The sequence below is a fragment of the Poecile atricapillus genome, chromosome 2, assembly GCF_030490865.1.
Source record: "Poecile atricapillus isolate bPoeAtr1 chromosome 2, bPoeAtr1.hap1, whole genome shotgun sequence".
In the NCBI taxonomy this organism is placed as follows: Eukaryota; Metazoa; Chordata; class Aves; order Passeriformes; family Paridae; genus Poecile; species Poecile atricapillus.
The window spans coordinates 98803572-98826252 of record NC_081250.1 but is presented as its reverse complement, the minus strand read 5'-3'; the positions used below and the strand labels follow the sequence as shown (position 1 = coordinate 98826252).

At 38.9% G+C, this 22681-nt stretch overlaps 1 protein-coding gene across 1 annotated transcript; it reads right to left on the bottom strand.

Annotated features, from left to right (window-relative positions):
- Positions 1-8701: 8701 nt before the first annotated feature.
- Positions 8702-18914, bottom strand: DSEL (dermatan sulfate epimerase like). Its single transcript, XM_058833340.1, has 2 exons — positions 18640-18914; positions 8702-18062 (listed from the first exon to the last, which is right to left on the bottom strand). Exon 2 carries the CDS (start codon positions 17106-17108, stop codon positions 13458-13460), a length of 3651 nt encoding a protein of 1216 aa, XP_058689323.1. The 5' UTR covers positions 17109-18062; positions 18640-18914; the 3' UTR covers positions 8702-13457.
- Between the last annotated feature and the right edge of the window lie 3767 nt (positions 18915-22681).

The window sequence follows — 22681 nt, the reverse complement described above, 5'->3', positions numbered from 1 at the left end:
TATCAAATGGGACAGAATTTATAACTGTAGGGATCTCAAAAGTAATTTTCTCATACTCACCCCTCTTGATGGCCTAAAGCTAGCTACAGAAGGCTGGAGGCAAGAGACTTATACGCTAGCTCATGCACATTCAAACAGACATACATTAACTTTAAGAGCCAGGGAGAAACTCTACTGACTTTAAAAACCGTCTATTCATTGAGTCTCTGAGGACTGAGTCCTAAAAAGTCAATATCAAATTCAGGCAGAACAGAAGAATACCTGCAATTTTGTTGCATTGTAATTTCTCTAACATCTTCTCCAGAAAAATTGCCAAGAGTAAGGAAATCTTACTTTGTATGATGCAAGTCAGAATCCTGTTTTTCAGGTGCCACTATCATAAAGTAAGCCTGTGATAGGGAATCAGCAAAGCTGTGTAGATGATGTATCTACAGATTCGAGAAAATATATGAAGGATGCCCCTTTCAAAACATCTCAGCCCTCACTAAGGAGTCAGCTTTTTCCACATAGGCAAGAGCCATGCAGTTTTATGCAGGTAAATGCTTTGCACTTCCACCCAAAGGTTAGGCTAATTAATTAATTCTCTTATCTTGCTTGAAAGATCACTGCAAGTTCAGGTCAGGACTTTTTGTTTACATTATTTTTTCTATTTGGCTTACTTGGTTGGTTTATATGATGTTTTCTAAGTAAGACCTAATTTCATTGTTGATCTTAACTAGATGTTCTGTTCAGCTGCCCTGTACTGAAGCACAAGCAGCACTGTGCGTTCGTGCAGCAGATACAGCAGCCATGAGCTGCAGTGAACTTTAAAAGTAAAAAGGAAATGGATCAAATAGTAAAAACAACAAAGTGCAACTACTTGTCAAACTACCTTACCTTCACTTTATAATATACAGAATGACAATTAACCTTGATACTGTCTGATTTAAACATTTATTTCAATTTCACTTGGATTTAAATCTCAACATAATTATTTTCAAATGAAACCGAGTCAAAACTGCTGGTGTTTCTTGATTTCACAGTTTAGAAAAAGAACAAGTATCATCGTTTCTTACACTGCCCTGTGAAACAAAATACCTCTACTGTTGGCAAGTGGATAGAAACCAGCCCCAGGAATATGCTGCCAGGAGTCCAGCATACAGGTATGGACACAGCCTAAGATACTTGATGTCTCACAAAACCATAGTAGGCATGCTAAACAAAAAATCCTTGATCATTATGATTTCAGTCAGGTCTTCAAAGACAGCTGTAAATCTAAAGCTTAGCAACCACGTGGCTTATCTTTCAATCTTTTAAACCTCTGTGATTTATTTTGCTATCAATAGGTTTTTCACCATTCAGGTACCCAAAGCACAGAAATAGGTACACAGCTAGTTCTTGCACAGTTTTTAGATAAAGATTCAATATCCTTCTTTACTTATTTTCAGAACAAGGACTGCCATACTGCCCTGTAAGAGAACAAAGTAACATGTGGTTCAAGTGCCAGTGAGTATTTTCCTTTTGTGTTTCTGATTGCAGGCTGATTACACAATGCTAATGGGAGTTTTTATTTATTTATCTAAATGAACAGAAGCCAAAATGCAGAAAAACAAGAAGTTAAATCTTTAAAGAGATCTCTTTTCCCAGTTGTAATGGGGCTGTGGACAGTGCTCCTTTTTCAGCTACAGAAGGAAAAGACTAGAGGGATATGGAGGGTATATAATGCATTGCAGAGGCAGAGGGATATGGAGGGTATATAATGCATTGCAGAGGCTGAGTTTCACACTGGCTGTCTTCTGGCTCACATCCCAAAACGGTATGCCACTCTCTTATCAAGATGAAGTCCCTGTCCCATACCTTTTGCACAAAGAAGGCTAACTAACCTCAGCTCTTACAGCCCTTCTCAGCTTCATTATCTTCAATGGTACTATGCTAATTTACAGTGGCTTTCAAGGATGTATTAATATAGCTATTCAGTGTTTATTCATAGAAAATAAAACCCCCAATGAATATAAGATAAATGACAAAACTGAAAACAAAGAATACATATGATGAGACATAGAATGATTTTTTTACATAAAATTATTTTGCTACAATCTAATTTCATAGTACTGAGGCAAGAGACCTAGAGGTTTTGCCGATAGCATCCCAGTTTTAAAGTATTTAATTTGAAATACTTGGAAATCGCAAAGCTCTCATATCCCTCACTGATATGTATTATTTTTAGTAGAGGTATATATTTTATTCATCTATTCCTAATGGAAATCTGTGATTAAAAAAAATAAATTAAAACCAAAACTAACCCTCAAGATATTACATTCTGAGATCTAATTTGTCATTAAACAAAAAACATATGACACTAGTAATTGTCGCTTCTGTAAAATGTGCTTAATTATAAAACTAATGAGGCTTCTTTACAAAACCAATTGTGCTATTCTCCTTTGCAGAAATCTGAAATGATAGCACACTGCACAGCAGCTAACGTAGAGAAGTAGCATCATTACAAGAATTACAATAGACACTTGTTAACATGCCAAACTTTTTCCTCCTTGCAGATGTCTGGAATCTCCAGACCTCTACAAATTATTCATATCTCAACCCTTCTTCCTTCCTGTTGTTCATCTCAAGCTGCCTTTTCATCCACACTACATGCTTCCCTCCTCTCATCCCCACCGTCAGCCTGATTCCTGGACCTGGCCTTGTACATGCCATGCCTTGCACATACCTTGGCAGATCTCACTCAGAGCAAATGCATTAAGGATCTACAGCAGCATCTTTGACCAAGATGGGCAATTAAGGGAGAGGAGCCTCTACCCTCTTAAGACACCTGATAAGGCCACATAACAGCATTTCTTTTGATCAGTACCTTAATCAGTGCCCAGACTTTGTGCTGACTCCAGACACAGCCATCAATCTGAACCAGCAATAGAAGCTGCCCAGAAATCTGTGCTGTCCATTTACTCATCTACTCCTGAGTTGTGCTGTCTCATACACTTAGAGCCTGATGATCTAAAACATTGTGTTTCTTACATTCCAGGAAATTACTTCTTCTTTCACATGACTATATACTCCCATCTGGACTTTTTCAATCTCTTAAGAGCATCAGTCAAGATCATGGAAGTTGTCTGATTTTTTTCAGACGTCATGACATTGAAAAGTACTTCCAAGGGTTGTTTTTTAAATGCTTTATCATTTCCAAGTCTGTAGGGTGCTCAAAAGTAAGACTTCCAAGATTTTATCCATGAGCTAGAAAGATGCAATAGGCTTCTAGATTTATTTGTGGCTGCAAAGCCAAGGTGACACTTCTGAGGACCATCACATTGCAGGGACATCCTGGCATACATCTTCTCCTCCAGGTAAGTCCTTTTGCTCTGCTGTTCTGGTAGCAGTGAAAGACAGCACAAAAAGAAATCTGCTAAGCCTTCCAATGAAGAAAAATATAATTCTTTCCACAGCTTGCAGTATGCCCTGTGAGCACAATAAAATCTTCCTATTATATTTTTTTTCCAGTATAGTTTTGGCAACACTAAAATGCCACAAATTAAGAACTCTAGGCTATAGGCTATCCTACATTGACTAGTTCTTCTGTCATTATGAGCTAGAATATCATCATGTTTTCCTAGTGCCAGAAGACACTGACCTCAGTTAGAAATATAGACCCCAGCAAAATGTGATTCTATATACATACAGAAAATAGAAATATTACTACATATTGATTAAAATGACTATTTTTCATTCTTGACACAGCTTTTCTGTTGGTATCAAGTCATCAAAGAACATCATAACACTTCATCCTAAAAAGCCAATCACACAACAGCACGATGAGAAGTCATGCTGTGCCTTGATATTTGAGTTCTGTTTGATGTGAAAAGCAACTATTTTTTATTTACTAATCTCCTGGGTAAAGATCTTAGGCCACTTTTACAACCATTTTGCAGTAAGAATTGAATGGTCAATGAGATAGATTTGAGGTACCACTTTTGAGAATTTGTTTTTGGAGAGGTACACTTGTAACTCAAAGTTAAAAGAGATGTAATTAGTACAGACCACTTGGAAAAAACACTTAAAATAGTTCAACACTTGTTTATTTAAATTCCACATTCTCTAAGCAACTAATCAAAATTACACTTTACTGAAAGAAGAAAAGAACTGCCATACTAGAAACCTGTCTCTGAAAATTCTGGAGGGGAACAGATACACAAATTTACATGAGAGCTCACTTAGATGACTGCATTTTATATCAAAATGAAAGCAAAATAGTCAGTCTTCACTTGTAAATAAGATCTACAAGACTAAAATATAAAATATGGTTAAATTATTTTTTCTTGATGTGTTTGCCAGTATTTTAAGTGCTATGAACAGACTTTGCCTTCGAGCAAGAGACCTGTTAAGTAATTTTTGTGGCAGTTGAATTCACAAAGGGTACAAGAGTTATTGCAGATTTGGTCTACCACAGAATCCCAGCTACGAGCTATTTATAATGTAATAATTAAAACTGTGAACTGTATGTATTTGTTTTGATGAAGGTGGTATTTTATGTTTTAAATAAAAAGGGGGTACTTTCCAATAGATGATACAATTGTATCCCTAAAGTTGCAGCAGAGAAAATAAAGTTAATTCTTATGCTTCTTTTTGTTGGTATAAAATGACATTTTGAAATGTTTGTGGAGTTTGCAAGCACAGTCATAATCTGACTGTTTTCTCCAATTTCTGACTTTCAGAAATTCTGATGGGTTCCTTCACAAAATGCCTGAAAGTATGATTTCTATTTTTAAAGCAACAGAAGGAAAAACTAATGAAACAGTTCATCAAATTCACTCTTGATAAAAAAATATATCTTTCTAAAATAGATAAATAGAAGACTTACAGGGAAACTACACAGCATGAAAAAAGATGAATATATGATGGTCAGTCTCATAAAACTTTAAGCTAAAATGCCCCATTATGAAAAAAGAAGTGTTTGATTTGCAAGGAAAACCAGACACAACCTAAACATCTCCCAATGAGTTTCAAATACATCTCAAAGTGAGCCTGTTTTAAGTTCTGAATTCAGAACAAATTCAGTGTATTTGCTGAGTGTCTTCATCACCTTCAAATCTCTGTACTTCATTGCATACATTTTCTGTGAAGACCTACTTCAACACCATATAGATATTGCTTGCATTTTGACTCCCAAAATTAGCAGGATTTTAGGAAACCTGATGCTATGCATGCACAAACACACATATTCCACTAGGCAATACTTGATTTTAGAGAAAAAGCTGAGAAGCCCCTCACTGCAAGAAGGACACTGAAGAGGTCCTGAAGGCGCATCCAAAGAAGAGCACTGAAGCTGGTGAAGAGTCTGGAATGTAAATCTGATGAAGAGTGGCTGAGGGAGCTGGGGGTGCTCAGCCTGGAGAAAAGAAGGCTGAGGGGGACCTCATCATTCTCTACGGCTATCCCAAAGGAGGTTATAGTGAGTTGGGATTCAGTCACTTCTCCCAAATAACAAGTGATAGAACGAGAGTAAATGGCCTCAAGTTGTGTCAGATAATGTTATGAAGAAAAATTTCTTTACCAAAGGGATTGTTAAGCATTGGAGAGGCTTGTCCAGGGAACTGGTTAAGTCACCATCAAAAACGTGAAATAAAAGTCACTAAGTACAAGAGAAACTACAAGGTATTTAAATATCTAACACCATTCGTTCATGAGGTTATTGAATCTGCTTTCATTTGAAAGTCGTTTGTGTATCTATCTAATTCTGTTTCAGAAATGCAACAAATGCAAATTGGTCATATGTGTATCTGTCTGTCAGGGCACATTATAGAGCCTAAAGAGGAGTAATTTAACAGCACAATTAATAGCTGTTTTGCCAAACTGACCCTACAGATTTATTTTTTTCTAAACTTTAATAACATCTGATTTTTTTTTTTAAAATTATATCTTTATTAACCTGTCAAGGAAATATTTTCTCCCTTTACTTTTCTTTGCACCTTTAAATAAGAAAGACAATTTCACCTACATTAACTTAAGAGGCCCTAAAGGAATGATAAACACATTTAGCGGTTTAAAGCTATACCTTTAACTTGTAAATTTCTCAAGAGAAATTCTTCAAAGGGTGCAATGATTCTGTTGCTATGCAGAGCCAGCTGAGCTAAATGCAGATGAAGCAGATTGCTAGCAAACACTCCCAACAAGATGTGAACCATGAAACCCTGAAATCTTTGTTTATTGTCTAGCTTGGCTCTTTACTAATCATTCTATTCACTTCATGTGTTAAGGGTAGTTAGACATGGCTACTGTCAGAAAAGGATATAATACAAATAAATAAATTCCTGCATGCTGAAATCAACAGGATCATTCATTACACAGGATTTGCAAATGCATCCTAGAGTGATTGAGAGATACAGACAAACATTCAAGTGACAGCAACTTCAAAAAAACCCTGGCGTATCAACAAAGCCAGGGCATCTTCATGTAGGCTTGCTCTTTTATTTCAGCAGATAGAAGGAAATTCATCTTAGCATGGTCTGAAAATAAGAGTGTAATGAAGGTTAGTAATTAGGCTGAGGAATAGATGAGAGCTACATCCATATTTTTAAAGATCTGATTATGTGACTGGTTTAATCATGACTAACTTATTCTGCCTGTAATATGCAGTTTCGCATGTCACCTCATTTTGATCAGCAACAATGTGGTCTATTTTCTAGAATGAAACAATCCATTTTTACAGAAGTAAATGTTTCTTCAGATGTTTTCAAATTTGTCACGAAAGGATGCTGGCACTTGAGAAACCATCAATATCGAATCTATACCCAGCAGGTAAAGCTGCCTCCTATCAGTGAAAAACTTCTTTTGGTAACAACAGTTCTGTTATAGAGCTGCATTGGTTAATAGCTATTTTGTTGAAAACAAACAAAACTTCCTTTTAACTTCACCTTCCATCAGTAGTCATATGGCATATAGATATATATAGGCATATATATATATATATATATATATATTATATATAGATATAATAGACAATACTCAGCTGATCAGGTAAAGTTAGTAATAAAGTCTATTATTCAGGCATGATTTGTTAGCTCATTAAGACCTAAATACTCCAACATACATTTTAAAGTCTTTTTTTTTCCAGCAACATAGTAATTTTTTTTTCTCCTGTTTCTCAGTATATTTATGTGTACCTATATACCTCACTACCTTTGAGATTATGTTTCTTGAAATCAAGTGGCAGCTGTAGGATGCAATTTATAAAGAGAACGGTCTTGAAGATCCTGAAATGCAACAAAAGGTTCAAGAAAATGTAACAAAATCAACATTTCAAACTAAAATACAGAAAACATAGGGAAAAAGTCTATTTCTAGGCAAGCTGTAGGATGGAAACAGAAAAAGGTTAAAAAAAAAAAAAACAAAGAAAAAACAAGCAACTAGTCTTTTAGAAAATCAATTAAGAGTGAAAATATTAATGGCTTTCACAGATACAAGTGTGCATTAATTATCTCTGACAGCCTGCCTTTTATCATGCTCCTGGTATCAGCTTTGTATGTAGCATGTATTCACTTTGAACAACCTTCCAGAAAATAGCTGGAGACAAATATTGTCAAAGAATTTGCAAAAAGCAACCTTTTCTTTTTGGAAAACACATTTTTATTCCTATCATAACAGGCATTTTCCATGTAACTTTCTCAAAAGCTGAAGCTGGGTTCAAGATTCAGAAGGTTAAAGAAAAATATTACAAGTAGTGACGTTGACCTGGGATGAGCTATAAAGCATAAGCACACACTGCCCACTGCAAAATCACTCAGAAAAGGCACTGGGCTAACACCCTCCAGAAAAACAAACAAACAAAAAACATTTATCTGCTTCACAGTTAAATAAGTGAAAAAGATTAAAAACCATGCAAACCTTTTCTTTATAACTGAAAGCTGGATTTCACCGGAAAGATAGAATCAGGTTCTTGCTCCTGTAAATTACATGCCAAACATAATCTGCAAAATTAAATGAACAAAGAACCAGTTAAATCTACAAAACTCAGCTGCAGAGCACTAGATGCAGCTCAGCTGCACCTCCTGTGGGTTACAGGTCTTTACAGCAGTAAGGAGGCTGAGCTACCTGTGCTTCTGGATCTGATAGATGCCGCCTGCGCCAGCCCACGCTAAGCAAAAGATATCCAGAGAGTTTCAGTTATTTGACTTGATTTTGTGTTTTTAAAAAGAAAAATAAATACATGGGAACATTCATGGCTACTGCAACTTGCTTACCTACTTACATTTAAGAATGGTTTCTATGCCAACTATCTGTCTCTCAAGAAACTCCTGTGTATAGTTCAGGAACTAGAAGAGGACTACTCTAAATACACAGTTTTGAAATAGTGTTTATAGACTAAGAGACTTCAAATTTATGAATTGCACCAGCTGTCCAGTTCCCAAAAAAACTGGGTGAGAAATCATCTTTCCTTTTCTAGGAATATAGCTTTTTTGTGGTCTTTCACTTAATACCAAAGACACTTACTGTGCTTTTGAAGGCAGACAGAATCAGGTCTTGCTACCAATACTTTCTGAAAGATAACAATGGCTTCCATATTCAAAACAAACAAGAACAGTGGGATTTTAAAATTTTAAATACATACACTTGACTGCATTACAAAGTTTTGTCATATCAGAAGTGATGAAATAATTTAGAAGAAAAAAGAGGATAACACAAACATATTATTTTACTAACAATAGTTTTATTTTATGCAGGATGTTGCAGAAAATTTTGTTTGGACAGTGTATACACTGAAATTGCTCAGACACAGATATATACTTAAATGTAAGACCATACACATTTAAATCCAAATTCATCCTACTTCATCTGATGCCTGTCAGTGGGCATCTAAATTAAGGGTTTCACCACTCCTGGCTTTTGAGTATTTAAAAAGATAGCAGCAATGTCTGATTTACCTTTGAGGCCAACACTCATTTTCCATTGATTCTAGGGTGACAAGACTCCTTATTTAGGTGTGAAAGTTAAATTACTTAATGTGACATAAATTAATTCAGGTCGTGTTCTTAAAACTCTACAATACCGTTCTCAGTAACGGCAGTAAACAAAGTATTGAATTTACCACCATAAACGAAGACGTTTTCAGAAATTATTCCGTGTGAATGAGATCAGACTGTCTTTGTTCTCCTCCATCACATATAACTCTCAGCACATTGCCTGCTCAAAAGATGTATAGCTTAATTTAAAACAGCATCATTTCAGCATCTTGAAACAGCACTTTCCCATTATTAAGTATTTTTTGAGACAGCATGAGATTATCCATTCACATCCTTTACGAGAATAGTGTTGATCACATACCAGCAAATGTCTCCTCACAAAAGAAAAGTCCTGACATTTGAAAACGGTGCTTTGTAGATTATTCTAAGTATGTTTGTTTCTACACCTCCTTTTATGGGCTTATAAATTTAAATTAAATTAAATTAAATTAAAAAACAGGTAGTTTTGGTTACAGAGCAATTTACATTTTTTAAATTATTAAAATACATTTCCTTTTGTCATCAAATATCAGGTAGAAAAATCCTTAATGATCATTAGAGGTAACTGCTTCCTGTCATTTTTTCTGTTTTGGAATATTCCGGCTAACTAGTTGATAATTTTATGATAGTCGATGACAGTATTTAATGGCACAACATTCACTGAGGTCACCAAGACATCATGTCACCTATGGTCCAGCTCTGAACAGCTCACACTTTATAGATTTGATCCATAACTCATAGTCCATATTTCACACTGAGATATGGTATTTGAGACTGTAAGTCTCCAGACAGACTCTTCACTTGGAAAACAGCCCATTCATAATGAGATTTAAGCAAAACAGGTTTTAGTCTGAACCAAATCTAAAAAGGAGCACAGAAGAAGGAATGAAAGCTTATGTTGCCCTGCCCACAGAAATGTTAAGATCCAGTACTTATCCTCTTGAAGAAAATTTATATGTAAATAAAAAGAAATAATTTTGATAAATTACTAAGTCACCTAAACAAGTATCACAGCTTCTAATTACAAAATATTCTAACATATGGAACCCAACATATGGACCACTTGCAAAAGGGATAATTTTTGTAAAGTACAGAAATATTGATAACATGTTTTCATCCTTTATCTTGAACTGTGCACTTCAAATGTTTTCAGGAAATGCAGTATTATATTCCAGTTAATATATGTTTATGTTCATCAAATAAATAGTGTTTCTAATATCAGTAATTGACTGTAGGATGGACAGGAGTTTGCTACCAGTTATACCATTATGTTTCAACAGCAAATGAAACCATTTTTACAGTTTTAAAAAAATTCTGATCCATGACTGAGGCTTTGCAAATCAGTTAACAATAACTTCATAAAATCTGAAAAGCAATTTTTATTTAAATTGCATTCTAGCATTAACAGAGTAGTATTACACTGTCAAATGAATTTTTCCATAAATTTTACATAATTGAGGATCTTGTACAGAAATTAAACTCTGGATCTGGCAAATTAACTGTTCAAACATAAATCTGATGAGGACTGTATGCCAGCTGTGTGCAAAATGGTTGAAGGAACCAATCTGACCATGATACTGAGGATCATATTCACAGACATTGCTCTTGGAAAAAGCCCACTGGGAGCAAGAGAGGCATTTAGATGTGCTCAGAGACTATAGATTTATCCTATTTGATAGAACTCTGAATGCCAAGACCTATGTGCATCTCCCCAAGGCAAATGTCACTTACTTACAAAGTAAATAACTGAAATGTTTTCCTTGATATTTATTTTTCTTGTGTTTCCAAATATGATTTAGAGATAAGCATTTAAATAAAGCCTGCCTTTTTACAAAATACATCAGAATCTTAGCTGTGTCATAAGTGGACAGTTCAAATTACAATATAGTAAAAATAATTAACATTTAACAGAGGGCGAAAAAGGAAGAAAAGTCAAGAAGATGAAGTACTGAGAATAGTTTTCATGAGTGCATTTCTGAAAGTGTTAATGAGTGTCAGAACACTTTCCAGTAAAGTGTACCTAAACAAACATGCTTATAAAAAAATTCAAACAATTCTCAAAGTTCATTGACAATCTTACACATTACTATATGGTGAAAGGGGAAGTTAATGTTCGTGTCTATATAGTGACCATTCTTCTTCTGAATTCTAGTAACAGAAGAGAATTTTAAGAATAACTGTATACCCACAAAATCTTGCCTTCAGCTGCCCTAAAACATCTGACAGAGAAAAGCCTTTTTTATTTGTTCTGATTCTAGACTGTAAATCCTGGAAACAGAAAGCAAATGCTGAAATTTATTCTGTCAAGTACAAACTGTACTTTCTTTTAACATACAATCAAAAATGGCTCAAGAGAGGAATCAATTTGAGAGAATGATGCTTGGAAACAAAAGTTTCACTAAAATGTCAGTGTATATTAACTTGTTTAATATTTCCTTTAACATGGCACTCCACCTAGCCAAGGGTGAAATACAAGTTTGAAGGGGAAAATACAGCTACTGCTAGTAAATGACAGGTAATTTACTGTGAGTGAGACCACAAATTATCAATATCTTTATCATGGTAGAGGCCTGTTTTGCCATACTAATGACTGTCTGAGAAAGAAGTACTTTCATCTAGGTTGTAATGAGATATCTCAAGGATATGAAATGTACATATGAGAGGGACAAAACAGCTGGGTAAGACAGGGACATAATGGTAAGATTGGAAGAAAAAAGAACTCCTTTATATTACAATTCATCAAGGGTATCTGTAATCTCTATGAAGAAACTCACTGCACTTTTGACATTGCCCAACGCTTACCACCCAAATAAATAACAATTACACACATATTTCAATATAATAAGCTCTGATTCCAGCTCCCACAAACCAACTGAAGCATATTTCAACACAATTCCACTTGTAATAAAAAACAGATGGTAAAGGAAATAGATGTCTCTTTGTGACCTGATATACACATCTGCAGCCATTTACAATATGCATGCATTTCCAGAGAATGCTGAGCAAGTTAAATGAGGAAATGGGAATTATTTTTTTTTTTTAATGAGCATGCGCAGACAACGAGTGTGACTCAAGAAGAAAATAAGCTGTGACAAAGATGCAACTATCCTATCAGGCCTAGCTGTTTTCAAACAAGTATCATATCACAGCATCACGTTAAAGAAACACCAATCATGATAAAAATCAGATAACTTTGTAAAACGTTTGTTGCAGGGAAATATCACTCAAATGTGAGGTGGCTGAGGGTCGGGTGATTTTCAGATCTCTCCCCTCTGTGACAGAAGACCTGAGGTTAGCAATGGCTGCCCATCAGAAATTCATTATACAGACAAGCAAAACATCCCATGGCAACACAGGGCTAGAGATTTATTTGAGGTCTTCTAAATCTCAGATTGCATTTTATGCAGACATCAACAACAATGCATCACATAGTTGCACTGGTCCCAGGGAAACTATGCACAAAAATCACCAGAGAAATGTGTTACAACAAAGAAGGATGGAAGAGTCTCACTCAAAAAGAGAAAATCCTTCCAGAACCTCTAAGACAAGAGGTATAAATTAAAACCATTTAAGAAGTCAATATGTTAACAACCTTCAAAATTAGGTTATGTTGAGGCAGGTCAAAACTACACAAATTTAACTGCTCATTTGAGGGACCTTGCTAGTTTCTTAGATTTCATCCCATTTCTTCTTCTCCAGCTAATTTAATCCAGGCTCACAAAGGGTACCACATTGTCAGGAATGGAGAATTAAGACTCTCTTTTGTCAAACATCAAACCCCAATTTAAGTACCACATCTCTGACATGCAGGAACCACATCCTAGAATGAGATTTAATATCCAAGTCCATTCCAGTCCTGGGCCTGTCTGCTCAAATAGTAAATAAGAAACTAGATTTACTCAAATGTTCTGTTTCCTCCCACTAAGGGGATGCTGAACAGCCTTAAATCTCAGCTTATGTTTATTTTGCACCACTATAGTGACCAGTGAAACACTGACAGACTGCATCAGTAAACTTGTCCAAGGGGGCCAATAATCACCATTGGGAACAGGACCAGTTCGACAAGTATAATTTCATATAAACCATCATACAATCATCAGATGGTAAATACTTTCTGGAAATAACCATCTGGGCTGGGATCAAACTGGTGAGCTGGAGGTGAAAAGCTCTCTGTTCTACTACTAAACCCCTGAGCTATAGAGGCCCCAGCTGGTACTCCTGCAAAGGTTTTTTTGTTGTTTTTTTTCCAAAAGGCCGCAAAAGTAGTTACAATACCTTTTTAAAGAAAAACAAATCAAAACAAACAAAAAAAAAACATCCACAGTTTCAGGAACAGTTACATTTTTCTTAAAATAATCTCTCTGAAAGTAGCAGACTGTACACATTTTATAAGAATAAACAAACCTATCTAATATTTATCCACAAATTGGGAGTCAGAGATTATTAGTGCAAATTTCTGCTGACCAGCAGCATTTACTCTATAAACTTTGGGTATCCTAAGTGGTCCATCAGTGAACAACAGATGTCTTCAATCTGTCTAATCTCTTCATGGGGCATGTTTTGTTTCCAGGCATGAATGCTACTTGGTGAAATTTCCCCTTCATAAGGAAGATAGAAAAGACTGGTGGAGGTGGCAAATAATATTTGGTTTAAGCTAGCAGGAGGAAGAGGAATACCAAGAAAGGCAAAAATTGCTTCAGCCGTCTTCTGAGGAAAGCTCACAATATCTTCAAATTTGACCAGCTGATAATTTGTTGGCAGCAAGTCCCTGTTTATTCTCATTGCTGCTGCTGTGTTTGCTAGCCATAAATAAGACAACACAGAAATAGCATTTGACTTAGAATTTGAAATTTCTTTCCTTAGTGATTCAAACTCAGAGGCATAGCCTTCATTTAAACTACATTTTTCTTTACCATTCTCCCCTTTAAACATTGCAGCCAAGCGTTGTGGAATATTTCTCAAGGAGTAAAGGCTTGGCTTATTTTTGTACAACATTGAATAGACCCATGCCCGTGGGTCCCTCACTACATATAATGCTCTCATTGATGGTCCTAAGATTTCCTGAAAAAAGGGAAGCTTTAACGTCCAGCTCCCACTGCTTAAACTAAGAACAGGTCGTGCATTAGGATAATAGACGAGATGTCTTCTCAGTTCCCTAATATATTCAGCATCCTTTTCTTGACTCCCTCTTGCCCTGATTCTTTGCTCTAACATGGATTCTCTCTTTTTGGACCTTTTCTTTTTGTCTTTGCTTAATGCAGAATGCTGAGCAATTTTACTCCTGCTAGCTTCATATAAATGAATGTTTTGTAAATGCAATTTTGTGTCTCGAACTAGAGACTGAAGCCACCCTTGGATAAGACGAAAATTACCACTCTTAACATCAGAAACCTTCCATTCACATGGATCCACAAAGGAATCAATTTCAAATTCAGTCTCGGGAATTTCAAGATAGGGTGTAGGTATCCTGATGTATAAAAAGTCACTGGTATTGAAAAAAACCTGTTTTAAAATTTCTGCACCAGAAGTGGGAAGTGAAGTAATGATAACATCTGGCAAAACAACAGGGTTTCCTTCTAATTGTTTGGCTTTATTGCCCTTATCACGTTCTAGCCTTGCCATGTCACTGCTCCACTTTGCACAGATGGGCTGAGTACACATGCTCCACACATCCACCAATTCAATAAGCCACAGAGTGACAACCAGTATCAGGATCCAACGCAACATTTTACCGAAGGATATGTAAAACCGCCACTGAAAAGCCAGTATGACCAAACTGACACCCAAAATTAACCCTGCAATTATGTTCACTTTGAATCCAAATGGGAAAACTACCCTATTATTTTTCACATCTTTTTTCACAGATTCAGTACCAAGACCAAACTTGGTCACTTTATTTTCATGAACTACTTTAGCAAAACCACCAAACCCCAAGTAATCAAACCTTGCCTTTAAATTCTGATATTCAGTCACAACAGAGATGGTATTTTCAGTGTTGTTGACACTGAGCGAAATCTGAAATCCAGATTTTGCATTATCCATGAGTCTACAGTTAGAAACATTGACATACGGACCATAGAAAAGGTAAACAATCCTTGTAAGTGTGTTTTTCATTGGAAAGGTAACATTTACAAACTGAGTCCATCGCTTTTTGAATTCAGCAGCTTGTTCAGCCTCCTGTATCCTAGCAACAGGACTACTCCCACGATGATCAAACCAAAACATCTTGTAGTGGGCATCCCACACATCCATCATAGCTCCATTGTACTTGTTCTTAAACTTATAGGGTATGTATTTAAAGTCAATGTCAAGATTATGAAAAAAGGCACTGACTGAATTAACAGGGGAGTCTTCCTCCTTCTCGATATGGTCAACTACTAACAACGTCTGAGAATTTAACAGCAGCAAAATGCGATACACACTTTTCAGTTTCATTGCCGATGTGTAAGCAGATACTGCCTCACCACTCACAAACATCATGTCACCAGCCTGGGAGGCTGTTATAATTTCTCCAGCTGAGTCTCCAACCTCATCACCAATCCACTTCAGCCACTGTGCACATTCACCAAGCTGTCCTTCCCAAGGCTGGTTGCACTGGCTTGTAGGAGATGGAGCAAACACCAAGACATTGTTCAGATGGCTGAGTTTAGGTCCATAAAGAGCCTCAGATACAAACACCTGTCCATTGGGAGCAAAAGTGAAGGAGTTCTGATCGGGATGTTCATGCCCTGGATTGAAACTTCTCCACCCATCAATCCATCTATAGGGCTGAAAGTGAACGATATCATAGACAGCACGTCCACCGAGTTTCCCAGACTTGAAGGATACAAAGGTGTTTGTCTGACTGTTTGGCAATCCAGCCCCGTAAGTAACAAGTCCCCAGTTAGGAAATACATGCATTTTAGCAGTACCATAGTCAGGAGGTGGCTGAGGAGTGATTTCAGGAGTATACCATATAAATTCAGTATGTAATGTGCTCCACCTCTGTGCAGTGGATGGCACCATTGGCCCATCCTTGGGTCTGTGTTTTCTGATTTGCTGTGCCAGCCAGTTACCAGCTCCATTCTTCATGATGAACTTATCCAAGAAAACCAGTTGGCTCTCAGGACCATAAAACCAGTTGTAATTAGAATCTGCAACACCCACAGTCCTCTGGAAGCCTGGCAATAGGGTGGCATAGTAAAACCAAAAGTGCATTTTCAGCCAGTTGTTCTCCAAGTTGTTAATACCGAAGTGGCGCTGGGCCAGGAAAACATACTGGGTTACTGATTTGGCTGTGTAACTCCCGTAAGCTACTCCCTCATCCAGAGACCCATCCACAATATGATTGAGCAGAAACATTGTTTTCTCCATCACATCAACAACGGTGTGCTTCCAAATATTCGCCTGAGATCCTTTGTCCACTCCGGCAACTAAAGCCCCAATAAGCAAAGCAAGCATATTGGTTGCTTGGTGATTATGGAGAATTTGCTTTCCCCAGGAACGCACCTTGGAGTACTCATACATCTCCTCGCTTACAGACCATATCTTCTCCAGGTATTTTTTCCTTCTCTCATCTTCCAGTGAATTATACAAGAAGTCAAAAGCAGTGGCAAATCCTGTTAGGGAATGACCAAGTGGCACTTCATCTCCAGGTGCATTCTCAACCAACCAGTTTTTGTAACCAGCCATTCTATCCATATATTCTAGGGCAAAATCAAATGCAGCTTTATCTTCAGGGCACAGCAAACAGTAGAACGCTAGAGGTGGCAGGTTGTTTCCATAAATCTCGTTCCACTTGGCCGCAAAATCAATATGTTTGGGTGGAGGTAGGTAGTACAAAGGGTTGGACAGCATAACCATCACTGCACTTCTGATGGCTCTGAAGAGATGCAAATGGCTTGTACGAGCCTTCTGCCTCAGCGCCTGAACATCCTGAGCATCAAAATACAAGCTTGGATGAAGAACTGTTCTTTTCAGCTTCTGCTCAGCACTAAGACCTTCAAGTTGCTGTTTTTCATATTGATCTACATTTTCTATGAAAGTCACCCAATCAGAGTAATTGCTTACAGATTCTTCAAAAGTGAAGACATCAAACACCATTAATGCTAGAAATAGAGTATGCCCCGTGAACATCAGAGCCATGATCCATTAGGCAGCTCCTCTTCCCCAGACATACATTTCCTTCACAAAACAATGTTCAGATATTAAACTTTCATCTAGTTTGTTAAAAAAATAATTATCTTAAGGCATATTTTTATGAGAAAAGACTTATTGTATACTGTGCAGTACAACAAAGGCTCAGACTACTTGTAATCTGAGATGCAACATTGAAATGACAAGGCTCTTGAAAAGTTAAATCTCAGGTGCCTTGTCTGTTCACACTTTTCTCAAATACAACACTACAAGCATAAATACTAAAATCAGGGAAAAAGTAAAATCTCTAAGATATGCATATAAAGCACAGGTCGACTGCACAGTAACAGACTGATACACTCTCTCCTGGTAACTTGAAAAGCATGATCTGAAAAGGGAATTGGAGTCATATGTTTGCTTTTTAAAAAGCTTTCAATCAGGCCAAATTCCACTTTTAGAGCTGACGAAATCTCCACTGGTAACAAAATTATATAATTTATTCAAAACAATGTTATATTTGATAAAATAAGGAATATGCAACACTTGGAAAATAGACTCCAACACTGAAGTTATTGTCTTCAGTCTTCACCTCTTCTCAATTTCCTTACACCCTCTTTCCATCTTTCTCTTTTGGGATTCATTGAGGGATGGGAAGGAAAACAATAATTTAAAAAAATCAACATAGATCCTCCATTAGATCCTTTTGACGACTCTGCAGTGCTTTTAACCCCTATTCCTCTCTGTTTGTGAAAGATGCATCTGAATTAAGAGTCACACATATTTTCAAGTCTTTTTTAATATTTTCTTCAGCTAGTGATGCCCAAATTTGGCCTTGATGATTCAAAAAATCCTGCTCCTTCCATTATGATGCAAAAGGAAAACATGTGGAAGAGGCAGAAAGCCAATACTTTCTTCTAAGAAGAGCAGTTTCAGATTTCCTTTCACTTTGCCTGTAGGTTCTTCCTGTGGAAATAGAAACAAAAGTTCTCTGAAGCTGTGCAGATGTCAGAACATAGTTAAAGTACTTCGGTTAACAAAGTGACACTAAGCTTATAGGAACGATGAGTTAACTCACGTTTTCTTTAAAGGAAATCAAAAAATAAAAGAAGGTGCGTTTTCAAAGTTCCACAAAATTTACCCTTGGCAAAAGAGCAATTCAGATTGGCTCCTCAAGCCCGCTGCATTTCACCATTACAGCGTGAACATGAGGTCTCAGGAAATATTTTCCAGTTACGCTTCCAGGAGCTACTCATGGAAATAAACCTGACACACGCCACCGAAATTCAATTCGGCTCGAATTAAAACGAAAGCACACAGGTATTTACACCGCGGGCGAAAGGGCGGCGGGGAACAGCAGTCCCGGCAGCCGGGACGGGCGCGGGGCCCCGGGCCGCGCCGCCCGCACCGGGCCCGGCAGAGGGCGCCCGCCGCCGCCGCGCCCCTGCCCGCGCCGGGGCCGCACAACTTGCACAAGTTTCGGCGAGGAGCGCGGGGCCGCCGCCCCCGGAGCCCACCGCCCCCGAGCCCAGCCCCATCTTACCGCGGTGGCTCCGCGCCGGCTCCCGCGGGGATGCGTCGCTCTGCCCCGGCCGGCGCGGCCCGGGGCGCGGGGCCAGCCCCGGCCGGGGGCTGCGGGTGGCGGCAGCCGCGCCGGCCCCGCTCGGCTGGGCCGGGCTGCGCCGCGCCGGGCTCCGGCCTCTTCCGCTCTGCCGCTACTTTTCCACCCGGGCTGGCCGCAACTTCTGGATCCTGCCCTCCGCCGGCGGCTCCCAGGAGTTGATGGAGAGAGAGATGCGGCGGCGAGCGCCCGGCGACGGGCGCGGGCAGCCAGGCAAACTCGCAGGGATGTCGCTCCGGAGGGGCGGGGAGGAAAGGAAGGAGGGAGGGAAGGAGGGACGGAGGGAGGCGGGGAGGCGGAGGGGGGGTTGGCAAAGCCGCCCCCGGCGGAACGGGGATGTGCCGATCGTCCGCACCGAGCTCGGCGGCGGGCGGGCTGCCGGTCCCGCCGCGGCTCCCGGCGGCTCTTCCCTGCGGCTGCTCCCGGCGCCCAGCCCGGCCCCGCTCCCGGCCGCGGATGCCACCGCCGCCCCTGCGCCTGGGCTGCCGCCGGAGCGGAGCGGGGCTCGGCGGGAGCGCTCGGGGGCAGGGCCGGGGCCGGAGCGGGGGGGCCGCGCCTGGTGGCGGCGGGGGGAGGCGAGAGACCGCGGCCACCCGGTGCAGCGGCTCCCGGCACGGGCAGCGGGGAGCTCAGGAGGTACGAGGGGACTCGTGGAAGAAAAGCTGCCGCGGTGGGCCACCCCCGTGGCCGGGCGAGAGCCGCCGGACCGGCCCCCGCAGCTCCTGGCCGGGGCAGTGTCAGGGGCGTTGTGGCGACCCGGAGACCGGCGGGCTCGGCAGGGCTGGGCTGGGCTGGGCTGGGCGTCAGGAGGCGCCGCTCCTGTGGGTGACAACTTTGTGAGAGAGGAATAACCACCTAGCAGTGCCCGTGTCTCGGGGACCACGGGGATGCGCAGCATCCGCTTTTGTTCGTAGCTGTCACACTTCTTTATAACTGCGTTCCTGCGCTGGCACTTCGTTTCATGCGATGCTTTAAAATGGTTCTCATTCAGCTTTAGCTGAAGGCTTGTGAAGTAAAATACAAAGGCGTCATGAGGAGTAAAATCCTCTGCTGCTCATCTCGGTCACGGTTAGTGGTGCACTCAAGGGCCAGCAGCAAATACTGGCCTGCCCCCCTGGTGCTGTGGTCTGCCCACAAAATCCCGGAGGTTCTTTAAACCTGATTCACTCAGGGTTTGAATCAGTTTGGGTTGGCGGTGATGCCATTCAGAGCCTGATTTTGTGACCTGATGTTTGTGAACAAGCTGTCCTTCAGTACTCGAGTGCAGGAAATAAAAGGGTGTGAGATTTTGGGTGTGTTACCACTCACTGTGTTTATAGTACTTCAAAGGATGTGGGTTTTAATAATCTCAATAAGCGTAACTTTTTCCAAGGCATAGTCTATATTTTTCTATTTTTTATTTGCCCCCATACCTAGAAAATGCAGTTGCATATTTAAGTATTGCTTAAGCTACTTAATGTTTAACTACCTTGAAATGAATATATGAATGTATAAAAGCCATGCATTATGGATACTGATTCTGTTTCTTTGTGCTACAGAGTGCACCTTCGAAGGATTAAATTATTAAATTATGCACATTTACATTAGTGATGAACTGTGCCTGGAACCATCCTAATCTCTCAGATGTGCCCTATAGACTTGGCTTAAAAGGGAAAAATACTGATTATTGCCTGGATCACCCAATCAGAAGAAATTTGCATAATGAACAAAGATCAGCACGTAATTCCCTGACCTTGAATCTTTTACAGTTGTGCCTTTTTATGCTGCGAGGGAAGTTATTCCAGGAGGATAGGAAAAGGAAATGTAAAGCAACAATAGAGGCCACATTCCCCTTTAAGTCTGTAGAAACTGAGTGGAATACACTACAAATGAAAACCTCCCAAGTCTTTCCTTCTATTCTCATTGAGCCCATTACTTTTTTTTTTCCAAGGCTGGCCCATTTTGAACATATTAAAGTCTCAGAGAATGACTTTTCCCATAAATTGTTGGGCAATTCAGAATGAGCAGAGTATCTGTAGGACTTATGTTAGGTTAAAAGCAAAAGTAAAGCTTTCCCAAGAGCTTTTCTCACTCCCTGGGACCTGTGCTGAGATCATTACATATACAGTGTTCAATTTCAGTGTGATATTTGTGGAGAAACATGAACATGATTTACTGACTGGCCCCATATATTCACAAATGGTACCATTTAGAAAAAGTCTTATTTATAAGGCAGTGAAGGCATTTGTATGGTGTTTCACTTCTTCACGTTAACAAAGATGCACTGGCAAAATAGTTCAGAATAATTTTTTTGCTAAGTAAATTGCAAAGCAGTAGTGTCTTTAACCATGTATGATTTCAAACAGTTTAGGCTACTTAGTTTGCTATTTTGAAGTTACTTTGCTTTGAATACAACTAATAAAAAGAACCAAAAACAAAAACAAAAACAAACAAACAAAAAAATCCATAAACCAAGCTCAGACCAAAACAAAAGAACATAAACCATGCTCATACCAAAGCCAAAAAACCAATAGTGGTAAAACTAGTGTTCTTTTTTTTTTTTTTTTTTTTTTTTCTGTTGGTAGTTTTCTATAATCAGCAGAAACACATAGTAACTGTACTACAACTCAAGAACAAAACCAAAAATTTGGATACAACTGGTATCAAGGATAAACAGTTAAGTGAAGCAAAATTCAAAGGAGCTGGATTAAGGTAATTAGAAATAGTAACTCTGGTTTGTAACCAATTCTTTTGCTCAAAATGAGTCTGAATTATATTGGCATTCTACCTAACCCGATTGCATAATGCTGTTTAAAGAGTGGTCACTAAAATTGGGCTCACTTTCAGAACAATTGTTAATTGTGAAAGTAACTATTATTAAAAGTTACCAATTACATTTTTCTTTGTAGAGACACTATCTGGAAACAAATTGTAGTATATTATTACATTTTCAAATATTCTTCATAACTATGAATAACTGAAATGCAAGGCTTATGGGCTATCAGCAAGAAAAAGATACTTTAACAGAGAAATAAGTTTTGAGTCATGGAAAAGTGACCTCACTGTCGCATCAGTTTTGTAGTGTAAGAAATCGTGAGTCATTGTTGGTGATACGCAGTGGTGTACTGCTTCAGAGATAGCATTCTGCACTGATACCAAGATCAGCCATCTGAATGATCTTGAAAACGCTAATAGTGTTATTTTCCTTGAGTACGGGCCGAGTGCTAACAGATGGAAGTGAAGAGTAGAACAGTCAGTTGAGCTGTAACAAAATACTTGCCAGTGTCAAATAGAATAATAATTCAAAAGTTCATACATTAGTAAGGTGCTGCTGCCAAATATAAGACATTAATCAACACTCACAAAAAGAGACAGGTATTTAGGAAGGATCTGGATTGAGATGAGGTTCCAGTGCTGGTGAACTCTTTAAACTTCTATCTAACTCCTCAAGTACTTAAATTCCTAAGTTTAAAGTAGAAGTTTTATTTCAGAGGCATCACAATTGTGGGTGAAAGTTCTTGACCACTCAGGAATCTTTCCATATTGGCAGGGCTTGGTAATTAGGACACCAACCACAATCTGCCAACTCTCAAATGACCTAATCTCTTGACTGTTTCAGCAAACAGGATCTTTTTGTTTCAAACAAGGGGTGTCCTGTGAAATCATGTTACCTTTCAATAATGTAATCACACAAAGAAACTTGCATACAGAAATGAATTGTATTAGAGGGAAGAAGTTAGAACCTCTGCCACCCAAGAATAGGTCCCATGTTCTAAAATAAACAGGTACTGGAACAAAGTGTATATCACATTCTCAGAGAAAGGAATGTTCCTCCAAATTATGTCTCTTGCTATGACACTTTATTTTGCAAGGCTGATTTCCTCTTTGTATAACCCCACCTGACAGGAACAAATTCCACATTGTGAGACCACTAGTTTTGGAGGGAAAAATCTGATGTTACTGATGAACATGTGACAAATAAAGG

Bases quoted from the DNA above. Each gene is read 5' to 3' on its own strand.
- DSEL (XM_058833340.1), bottom strand. From the start codon at position 17,108: ATGGCTCTGATGTTCACGGGGCATACTCTATTTCTAGCATTAATGGTG.